Source organism: Aedes albopictus, chromosome 1 (assembly GCF_035046485.1).
Source record: "Aedes albopictus strain Foshan chromosome 1, AalbF5, whole genome shotgun sequence".
NCBI classification, from domain to species: Eukaryota; Metazoa; Arthropoda; class Insecta; order Diptera; family Culicidae; genus Aedes; species Aedes albopictus.
The window spans coordinates 137,873,689-137,885,815 of NC_085136.1; the positions used below are offsets into that span (position 1 = coordinate 137,873,689).

Sequence of the window (12,127 nt, forward strand, 5' to 3'; positions counted from 1 at the left end):
CGGATCGTACCTCCTCAATCTAGCTGAAGTCATAAGGACAACAGTGCCCAGGCTGCACTACCAGCTTAGCTGGCGGTCTTTGTCATCGCTTGACCCGTGGAAGCATGAGGTAGGAACTTGTGAGGACCAGAGCTATATTGGACGCTCTCCTTATCGACTCACCGTTTTGCAGCCCAATTTAGAAGTTTAACCGGATTTTTTCTCTGGGAGCTCCATCAGATAGTCTTCCAAGAGTTTTGCTGTGAATACCTGTATGAGCTCCGCAACACAGATGCTTCGTGTATTCCTCTGGGAGCTCCTCCGGAAATTCCTCTTGAATTTACAATAGTTACACCGGATATTTATTCCTCTAGAATTTATAGTAGGTACACCCAGACGAGTTTCACCGGGATATCCTCTAGGAGTTCCACTAAATGCCCCATGTTTCTGGTTCATAGTTTTTATGGATGCTGCACATGAAATTCTTAAAGACAATCATTCGATTGTTTTTAAGATTTTCATCGGGAAACCCTCTAAGATTTTCTACCGAAAATCATTAAGGAACTTCACCGGGAAATTCTGTAAAAATTTCTATAGTGGTTACACCAGTTACTCCTCCAAGAGCTATCTTTATTGTTTTTTTTTAATTAAAAAAAAAACACAAGCAAAAAACAGTTCCACCAGGAATCTCTCAAGGACTTCCACAGGAATTGTCCTAAGAGTTCCACCGCTAATTCTTCTCGGGTTTCTACCAAGATTTTCTTTAGTAGAAATTCCTTCAGTAGATCTCTTGATTTTCGTTCAGTAGTCTCTCAGGAAATTTCTTTGGGCGCTCGTCCGAAAATTTCTTCAAGAGTTCCTTCGGATTTTTTCCCATAAATTTTCCACAAGTTTCGAAGGAGATCGACCTGACAATGCCTCCAATAGATTCTCCGGGAAACTCTGCGCGGAAATTTTAGATGTTTGAACCCGTTCAGCATTGACCAGACCTGCCCAGAACCCTTCAAAAAGGATCCTGAACAATATGTTTCTCATTTCAGTGAAGTAAGCATAGAAGTTATGCAATAAAATGCATAAAGGAAATACATTTATGGATTTTCAAGCACATAACAACGATGAAAACTAATATTTCGGATGTTCCGGATTTCTGGAACCGGTTTTCAATAATTAGTCAATGCAAATGTCTATAATCAAAGTCCACGTGAATACCTTTCCAACGATTCTTGGACGGTCCTGATTACTTGTTTGATTGCAAAGTTATAGCTTGTCAAAATTAGGGTTTCTAAACCGGCATTTTTCAGTTGAAGCAGGTTCCCGATGGCCACAGTGGCCAAATCCGGATTTCTCCGGTGGTTTTGAAAACTAGACTTGTGGCCCTTTCATTTGAGCCAAAGAGATCCAAAATCGGAAAGGGCCACTGATTTGTGCGAGCTGTCCAAATTTTGGGGTCAAAAATAAACCCAGGGTCTTATTTGTAACTTTTCTTAGGGACCAAGGAACGTTAAGAGGGAACATAGAAAAATCCTAAAAGAATAGAATGCATAATTGGCATTACTATCGAACTCAAAACATGTTCATAAAATCAGCATAGTATGAACACAGAGAACAGACATCCAAGTCCAATCTGAATTTTGTGTAAGGAATATTTTATCGGCAACACAAGTGGCAATAGCGTGGCGCTGCAATCGATTAGTTTCTCATAGTAATTCACCGCTTGAAATGTTTCAATTCACCACTGACTTTGGCAATATGGTGTTTGGTGGCGCTAGTGTTTTCGTCGTGTGTTGGTTTGCATCTTTACTCAAGTAAGGATTCAAATCCTTACACAACTTTCTGATAGAAATTTGTTCTAGCCTGGATGTCAGTTCTCTGTGGTATGACATACATGATAACTTTTGCTTAGGTGGGGCATTATGTTCCTCTTGACCCTTCCTTCATTATGTTAAAAATTATTGCATTCCTGTACCTATTCATCTTCTAAACCATTTGAACTACTTCCTTCTAATTATAACACAAAAAAGCTTTAATAATTTATGCAACACTACGAAGAACTTGTGAATCCATGTACAACATGGGTCACTTTTTTGCATTTGCATAGAATTATTTGCATTGTGTACGAACAGCACACCAAGCGCATGTGGCCAAATTCTCACTGTTGGCGGTTTGGCTCTGTTGCCCCAGAAGCGGCGAAACGGAATAATGGATGAACAAAAAAAATCATTCTCCCCAAGGCTGTCAGTTCTTGCACCTTCTCAGCCCCTCGCTCTCAGCGCAGCCCACCTTCGAAAACAAACGGAAAGAAGTGGCAAGAAATTCGCGCGCCATTCGCTGAGGAGGCTAGCCCGACCAGCACATGTGCTAACATACTAGTAGTTAGCCCCAACCCAACAGCCACGACCGACCACGACCGCGGGCAGCGCAGCGCAGCAAGTCGTAGACAGACGTAAAGAAACCCACTGCTTCAGCAGCTTCAGTCTTCGTTCGCGTTTTGAAGTGTATCGACCTGCTGGACCTGGCCGGACAACGGCGGCGACGACGACGACGACGATAACAACGGAGTTGGCCGGTTGACTGTTCTTCTGCGTCTGCCTGTTCACTGGCGCGACATCTCAACTACGCCGCGGCGCGGTGGAACAATTCCGATATCTTGCGCAAGCCCTTACTCTGACCTTCTCGTCGACGCGTGAATCAATCGAAATCCATTAGTTTCCTTCGGTGGATCACTTGGTAACGCAAGACGCTGTTCCACACAGTGTGTGCAGCCAGTCAGTGAGAAATCCGGCCCGGTAGAACAATTTGATTTCGGTGCAATCACCAAGTGGCAACACATAGACCGACCGTACGGTTGGAAACGAAGAAGGCCGTCGTCCGGATATGAGTGCGAAAAGGGTGGTGTAATTGTGCCTACTGCTGCTAAATAGTTAAGCCATCGTACATATTGTGACGCCCCAAGTAGGCAGCTGTTTTCGTGTGAAGTTCTGCTTGGGAATGTGACGAAAGCTTTGTAGAACAGCAGGCGGCCAGATATTCTGAAGATATAGTGTGCTCGGTGTGTGTGATGTGAATTACCGTTACTGTTGGTGCGCGGACGACCCCCACGTGTTCAGTGCAGATCCACTACGTTCTTGACCCTGAGCGTAATGATGAGTCTACTGCTTAAGTGACGTTTTGCGAATTGTACTCATTAGTGGATTGGTGAATTGATAGGAGCATCAAACGTTCAGTGCCGGTGGTAATTCTTCAAGTACGAGAACAAAAGGCGATCACAATGCAGCCGAACGAGAACTACAACAACGTATGTCATTCATAGTATTTCACTTGTTTACGACAGCTGAAGAATTTCTTATTTGTTTAATCATTTGCAAATTTTCTGAACTGTTTCACAGTGGAAAACCAATGAATTAAAGAATCGGTGAAATCCTTATTTATCTCCCGGTGTTCATAAAAAAGAAAAACTAAAGCATTCAACCCTTAACATTGGTCGAATTTTCACCGGGGTTTTTTTAAAGCATTCCTGTCCTTGCTGTATTTTTTTTTTCTGAAAACAAAAATTCTTGAAGAAAGTTCTGAATAAATCCCAGCAGGAATTTATGAATCGATCCTTGCAGAAGAGATTTCTGGAGGAATCCTCAGGCCTGAAGTACATAAGGTCAAATATTTGACAAGTAAAGAAAACTCAAGAAACAACATCAGTTTGACACTAATGAAAATTCGATCGAGTCAAACAAGATGTTTTGGTATTGGTTTCTTTTTGGACGAATAATTGACCCAGAGTACTAAAACAGCTTAAAACTCTTTTGAACATTTTCTAGGGGTATTCATGGAAAAAATGCTAAGGGATGATTTGAAGAGGAATATCTGAGAGAATCTGTCGCCTAATATAAAAAGTAACAACAAGAACTGAAGAGAAGGAACATCTGGCTGGAAAAAAAATAAAAATTGTCTGTAGTATTCCCAGAAAAATGTTCAGAAATAGTTCTTGGAGGTATTTCTTAAGAAATTCTTGATTAACAAGAACCTTTCAAAAGTTTTCTGGATGTAGGGTCTTGTACCATTTGGGCACTTGCCGCTATAATCAAGTCAATTTCAAACTGATTGATTTGAAATTTTGTATAGAGTTAGGCACGTACAGTATCTAATTCTGTACAAAAATTCAAATCAATTGGTTTGAAATTGATTTAGATATAGCGGCAAGTGCCCAAAATAGGTACACCTGCCCAAATAGTACAAGACTCTATCCAGGAAACCCTAGACATTTTCTGATGGATTTCCTGAATAAATCTCTGTATCAATTTTTGAAAAATACCTTGAGAAGTTTTAGAAAATCCTTTCAAAAATTCTGAATAAATACCAGGGGGAATTCATGAATCAAACACTTTACCTAGGAATTCCTGGAGAAACCCCTGGAGGCTAGAGAAACTTCTAGAAGAGTTTCTTTCCATTTTTCTGGATATTTTCCTGAAATAATACCAGAATTTTTAAGGAATTCCTGAGAGAATCCGTGGGACAATTAAGGAGAAATACCCAGAAGACCCTCTAGAGAATCCCCGAAAGAACTTCTAGAATAAATCTCTCAAAAATTGTTTGGTGGTATTCCTGCAGAAATGCCAAGGAATAGTTCTTAGAGGTTTTTCTTAAGGAGTTCTTGATTGAATCCATGGGGGAATATAGGGAGAAATTTCTTAACTAATCTCTGGCGAAACTGAGTTTTCTGTATTCTTAGAGAAATGCCAAGAAATAATTCCTAGACAATTTTCTGATGGAATTCCTGAAATAATCTCTGTAGAAATTGATGGGATGGATTCCTGGAGATATTTTAGGAAACCCTTTCACAAATTCTGAATAAATACCAAGAGGAATTTATGAACTCAAAGAAGAACTCCTGGAGAAACCCATGGAGGCTGAAGCAACTTCTAGAAGAGTTTCTTTAAAAATTACTGGATGTTTACCTGAGAAAAATGCCAAAGAATTTCTTTAGGAGTTTTTGAGAGAATCCATAGGACTGTTATGGAGAAATACCCAGAGGACCCTCTGGAGAATCCCCGGAAGAACTAAAAAAAACACTTCAGCCAGCGGCTGTACAGACTGAACGAAACTTAATACTAGACAACGGATCATGCACCAGTGGTTACGGAGAAGAAACTATTCTCGCGAAAAGTTTTATCGGCCGAACCCTTACCCCATGGTATGGTGCGATTAGAAGCTAATCGCACGGCTACGAGACTCCAAAGAATGTTTTGAAAGTTTTCTGGATACCTCCTGAATACCTTCTTAAAGAAATGCAAAGCGAATCATTCATGAAAATTTTGAGAGAATCCCTAGGGCAATGAGGAGGATTACCTACAAGAACCTCTGGAGCAATTTATAGAGGAACTTCTAGAAAAATCTTTTGAAAGAAGAAAATTAAGCAACCTTAATGTATTTATTGCAGTGTTACTGCTGAATTTCTATGTCCCGATTATTGCGGATACAAGCTTTATATGGCAAGCAAAGAACTCAAGAAACAACATCAGTTTGACAGTAATGAAAATTCGATCGAGTCAAACAAGACAATATTTGAACTGCTTAAGACTCTCCTAAACATTTTCCGCTATAACTAAGTCAATTTCAAACCGATTGATTTGAAATTTTGTATAGAGTTAGGCGTACAGTATCTAATTCTGTACAAAAATTCAAATCAATCGGTTTGAAATCGACTTAGTTATAGCAACAAGTGCCCAAAATAGGTACACCTGCCCAAATGATACAAGTCTCTATCCAGGAAACCCTAGAAATTTTCTTATGGAATTCCTGAATTAATCTCTGTATTAATTTATGAAAGATACCTGGAGAAGTTTTAGAAAATACTTTCAAAAATTCTGAATAAATACCAGGAGGAATTAATGAATCAACCACTGTAAGAACTCCTTGAGAAACCCCTGGAGGCTGGAGAAACTTCTAGAAGAGTTTCCTTCCATTTTTCTGGATATGTTCCTGAAATAATACCAGAATTTTTAAGGAATTCCTGAGAGAATCCGTGGTACAATTAAGGAGAAATACCCAGAGGACCCTCTAGAGAATCCCCAAAAGAACTTCTAGAAGAAATCTCTTAAAAATTGTTTGGTGGTATTCTGCAGAAATGCCAAGGATTAGTTCTTATAGGCATTTCTTAAAGAGTTCTTGATTGAATCCGTGGGAGAATATAGGGAGAAATTCCTTAACTAACCTCTGGAGAAACTTCTAGAACAATATTTTGAGAGTTTCCTGTATTCTTAGAGAAATGCCAAGAAATAATTCCTAGACAATTTTCTGATGGAGTTCCTGAAAAAAATCTCTGTAGGAATTCTTGATGGATCCCTGGAGATATATTAGGAAACCCTTTCACAAATTCTGAATAAATACCAGGAGGAATTTATGAACTCAAAAAAAGAACTCCTGGAGAAATCCATGGATGTTGAAGCAACTTCTAGTTTCTTTCAAATTTTCTGGATGTTTACGTAAAATAAAAATGCCAAAGAATTTCTTTAGGAATTTTTAAGAGAATCCATGGGACTATTAGGGAGAAATACCCAGAGGACCCATATAGCCGAGGCGGTAAACGCACGGGTATTCAGCATGACCATGCTGAGGGTGACGAGTTCGATTCCCAGTCGGTCCAGGATCTTTTCGTAAAGGAAATTTCCTTGACTTCCTTGGGCATAGAGTATCTTCGTGTCTGCCACACGATATACACATGCAAAATGGTCATTGGCAGAGGAAGCTCTCAGTTAATAACTGTGGAAGTGCTCATAGAACACTAAGCTGAGAAGCAGGCTTTGTCCCAGTGAGGACGTTACGCCAAGAAGAGGAGAGGACCCAGAGGACCCTCTGGAGAATCCCCAGAAGAACTTCGAGAAGAATTTTTGAAAATTTTCTGGATACCTCCAGAATACCTTCTTGAAGAAAGGAGTGATTCCTGAAGAATTTTTTTTCAGAAATTCCTGAGAGGATCCCTGAGCAATGAGAAGGATTACCTACAAGAACCTCTGGATAAACCTCCAGTCTAGAGGAACTTGTACAAGAATGTTTTGATAGGTTTCTGAAAGTATGCTTGAAGGAATTCGAATAAAAAATCTTAGACAAATTTCTTATGGAATTTCTGAATTATTTTCTTGTAGGTATTTTTGAAGGATCCTTGAAGATCCAACAAACATTGTATCTGTATAAGAAATAAAAAAGCAATTCTTAAGCAAACTTCAGCTTGAGAAACTGTTATTCAGCTATCTCTGTTTCTTAGGGAAATTTAAGAAAACCATTAAAAAAAATTTTAATAAATAAGCAATTTATCAATCAAACACTGCAGGAGCTCCTGAAGAAACCCCTGGAGGCTGGAGATAAAGAAGAGTTGCTTTAAAACTTTTGGGTGTTTACCTGTAAAATGCCATGAAATTTATCAAGCAATTACTGAGAGAATCCGTGGTACAATTAGGGAGAAATACCTAGAGAGACCTTTGGGGAATCCACGGAATTTTCTGGAGATGTTCTTTAAGAAATGCAAAGGAGAAATTTAATGAGAAATGCCTGAAAGAGTCCCTGGAGCAATGTAAGGAGGAATACCTACATGAACTTCTAGAGCAACACCAAAAAAAATGTTTTGAAAATTTTCTCTAGGAGATTTCTGATACTTGCGCGGCATTATGGCCGTATGGATCACACTTTCGCTTTGTATACGGTTGATCATGGGTAGATAAAAAAAACATAACCTGTCTTAACCATGCAGGATGTGTTTTCTTTTCTCCGAAAGGCATTCCTCAACGAATGAGATTCATCCAGGTATTCCTTCACGGATTCCTATAGAAGTTTCGTCTGGGATACTTTTAGGATATTTGTCTATATAATCACTTGGAATTTCCCCAGGACATGACTGTCCAAGAAGTTCCCTCTGGAATTCCTCCAGGTTATCTCGTACCGCTTGGTTACCTCTTGGCAGGGTTGACAATCGTCCTTCTCGTCACCACTGCGTGAAGATAACAATAAAACAATCTTCGTCCGAAAGAACAACGGTGACGATTAGCCTTTTCGTCGCCGACTGCGGGCTTCACGACGAAGCTCAACCATAAATGGTCGGGGTTCTGCTAAACCGAACCAAAGACCATTTTTTGAAAAATTGAGTTTTCTTAACCATTAGATGAAGAATATGATGATCTTCTTTTCGTGTAAAAATCCAGTAACTCTGACAGCTCTTCGCGGAGTAAATTCTAAATTTCTGTTTGGCAGAACATACAAAAAATAAAATTGCATCCAACCAGAGTGAACTGTAAACCATTCCATAGAATCAGCGAAATATTTTAGTTTTGGTCCAAATGATGAACATTTCAAGTTTTCCTCATCGCTGTCAGATTTCTAACTTCTAACCGACTCATAGTAACAATCTGTGAGAGAATTTAACACGTAATCAAAAATACGGGTGTTGCAGGATCGATTTGGATTTCGATGGCGTTGATCGCCATTTTTCCAAATCACAGTCAGCCAGACCGAACCAAATCCACTGCATTTAAAAATCAATTTATTCTCAACAATACAAAGATGAACTGGCTTTGAATATATGCGTTATGTTGATACACCTCATACTGATTATTTAACCCAGGAGCCGTCATTGAACAACAAGGCTAATAAGAATAATAAAGCTTGAAAAAAAAATCAAACACTTGGTTCGCTTTGGCTGATCGAAAAATGGCCTTTTCACGAAAACCATGCTAGAGAAGAATGTTTAGAACTTGATTCAGACTTAACAACTGACCTTCAGCTAAGTAAAATGACCTAGAGGTAACGTGCTTGGTTATCACTTAAAGGACCCAAGTTTGAATCTCTATAATATTTTCGATTTTTTTTTGTCTTAGTTCACTTTGGCAGATCATTTTCATGGTTTTCTTCGATCAGTATAAATTTGAAGTACACAAATTGCTCCATTTTCACATCTCAGGACCTCAGGACATGCAAGGACATCATTTGACATAATCACTCTTTTTCTGTGCCTGCACATGCACCGCCTATAAAAAAAAAACATAGATGGGAAGGGCTGAGCTGAGAGGGCTTCCACCGTTTACATTTCACACTATTTTGAGACCTTTGTGCTACCATACTACGCGTCCTCTCTGATTGATGCAAAGGATTGTGAGTGATATCGATTTCAACTTCATAGACACTGAAAAAACGAGATTTTTTTATCACATTCCGACTGGTTTTCTCTGAAACATAGAAACACAGTCAGCCACACTGAACTATATACCATATTCCAATGTTTTTGTTCAGCCAGAGTGAACTGAGTGCAAAGTACTGAGAAATTAAATGGTATTATATCAATGATTTTAAATAATTTACATGTTTTCTTCATCTCTGATGGTTAATAAAGGCTTGTAAGTTACATGTGTGCGAAAAAGTTTCAAATAATCTTAGCTGTTGTTTATTTCTGAGTGGTTGAACTTGAAGCTTAATTATCTCGGAATAATATTTTTGGCGCTTAGTTCGGTTTAGCAGAACCCCGGCCAAATAGTCACCCACCAACTTTTTCGTCGTCCTCTTTGTTCCCTGGAAATGAGCGACGACGGGCCAAGCGAACGTCAACTGGGAAAAGCTTTTATTGGCGTTTCGGCACTTACGGTGGTGTGAAACCTCACTAGCTCAGTTGGTAAGAGTGCTGGATTGGTAATCTAATGGTTCGTTGTTTGATTCCAGGTGCAATTATTTTTTTATTAAAATCTTTTTTTTTGTGTGTTGCTGGTGGCAACATTGACTCCGTCAGCTAGACGCACTTGGACGAAGAGCGAAACAAAACGAATGAAGATTTTGTTTTCGTCACGACGCAAGCCCTTCACGACGATTTGCTGGCTTGAATGAGTCATCCGATGTGGAACGAGCAACGATGACGATCTAGTTTTCGTTCTCGTCGTCGACTTTTTTGGTCGTACGGCGACGATTTTCAGCCCTGCCTCTTGGAGTTCGAAGAAAATTTTTCGAGAAACGAGTTTCTGCCCCTAGTATGTCTTCAGGAGATCGTTCTCGGATTAACACAAATGTTTCTTTCGCCGAGAACACCACTAGGAATCGCAGTTCATCAATAAAACTATTCCGGGTTTTAACCAAGACATCCTCTTGAATTTCCTTCAAGAGTTGCTTTTGAGATTCACCAACATTTTCCTTCCACAATTGCTCCAAGAGTTCCTTGGATTCTTTAGAACTTCCTACGAGAATTATTCCAAGAATATTTTCTTAAATCCCTCCAGTAAGTGTTTTTGATATTTCTCCAGGAGTTCCTTCTGAGATTCCCCTAGAATTTCTTTCTGGAACTCCTAAAGTATTTTTTTTCTTTAGGATTTCATCAGTTCCTTTCTCTATGAGTCCTTGTGCCTACGATTATTGCAGGAGTTCTTTTTGGTATTTGTACGCAGCATGATTTCCTTATGGAACTTTGATTTTGCTCGATTTTATCTTTATTCGTCTTCGGATTTTTTTTTCCAGGGTTTCTTACTGCGTTTTCTCCAGAAGTTCCTTCTGGGAATCCTCCAGTTTATTCTGGGAATCCTCCAAGGGCTTGCTTTTGGGAATCTTATGGAAGCTAGTTCTGCAAATCATCCAGAAATTCCATCTGGGAGCCCTCCTGGTGCTCCTTGCAGAAATTTTCCTGTAAGTTATTTCTGGGAATCCTTCAAAAGTTCTTTCTGAAAATCCTCAAGAAGTTCCTTGTGGGAATCCTCAAGAAGTTCCTTGTAGAAATCCTGCAGAAGTTGCATCAGGAAATCCTGCAGAATTCATTCAAGAAATCCCTCAAGAGTTCCTCGTGGGAAACCTTCAGGGTTTTAAGATTAACAAGTTTCTACTAGGAACCTTCAGGAGTTCCTGCAGAAATTGCTAGATTAAATTCCTGAATTACCGACTAAACTCCTGTTCCCTAAGGGAACTAGTTCATAAAAGACTTAACTCATAAACTCAATAATGGAATTTCTGAAGTATTTCCTAGTATTTAATGGATTCTCAGAAGAAATCCATTAAGGAATCTGGAGGAATCCATAGAAGACATGCAAGCTATAAAAAAGATACTTATGAATTAACTTCTACAAGATCGTGTTGATCACACGGTAGAAAGTCAAATGCAGTAGGCGTTAGGCATCTGATCTTGAGAGTTGAATGAGCTGCAGAAAAAAAAACTTCTCTTGTATTGTACCAATCTAAGCATGTGATAATCGATCCAGCTCATCCATGCTTGTTGTAGTAACTGAATTTTATCACTTCAAAATCACGAGTGAAGACGTCAGCAGCATGGTTACAGTTGCGTTGTCGTTTTCTGTGTTGTCTGGAGCAATTAGAGCGTTTTCGTTGGATGGGCCGTTCGATAACTTCTATTTTAGTCCATGGAAACGGATGTAATCCTATTATTGTGAATGGAGACAATATGTTTAAGTGTCCAGAACCTACGACTTATCGACTTGTTGAAAATTGTATGTAAATTTGTTCTTTATTATCCTTTGAGTCAATAGTCTAACTTGAATGCTAATGCATAGAGTTTAAACCAACTAACCATATGCGCGAACTTAGGGGTTGAAAAGGGGAACATGCATGGATTCCTCAGTAAAGCCCAGTAAAAAGATACAAAGTAGTTGGTAGCCACATGATTGGTAGCCACATGGTCACAGAACCTGTCTATAACAGTCCGTTGGGTAGGTCATGTACATATTAGCCTGGTATTAGCCTTTCAAAACAATCAATCACATCGAAACCGTTTGGTTCGCTTATTCTATGTTTAAATTGCAAAAAAAAAACTGATCCGCATCGGTGTCCCAACTCAATCAACAATCATTGACAAACAGTTCGTATGTATGCTAAAGTTGGAAGCACAATCATCATCGCCTAGCTAAGAGCCACTGTCTTCGATTCGTCACTCATCGGCTTATGAAGCAACCAACCAACAACATCGGAAAGCATAACAGCAGTCAGTGGGCAAGGTAACCTACCCAGCCCATATGCATGTGCCCGTCGTGCTGGAAGATTAAAGTCTCCATCCATGCGCGTTCTGGCGGCGCGCAGGTTGGTATAAAATAAGCCGAACGCTGTGTGCGGCGCGATGTCTTCAGCGAGACAAAAACCGGGTCTTGCGACACATTGTCCTCCACTTGTTGCGGCTTCATCCGACCGA

The 12,127-nt window shown here is 39.6% G+C and overlaps 1 protein-coding gene across 8 annotated transcripts in view; it reads left to right on the top strand.

Moving 5' to 3' along the window:
- The window catches only part of LOC109423065 (progestin and adipoQ receptor family member 3), a 174,541-nt gene that overhangs the window by 110,081 nt on the left and 52,333 nt on the right, over positions 1–12,127 (top strand). Inside the window, exon 1 of one of the 8 annotated variants that reach the window (XM_029852515.2) lies at positions 2,209–3,274. The exons of the other annotated variants lie outside the window; for them this stretch is intronic. Within the exon in view, the coding sequence (XP_029708375.1) occupies positions 3,248–3,274 (27 nt within the window). The 5' untranslated portion in view covers positions 2,209–3,247. Of the gene's footprint in view, positions 1–2,208; positions 3,275–12,127 lie in introns of those variants that run through there. 8 annotated transcript variants of the gene reach the window in all.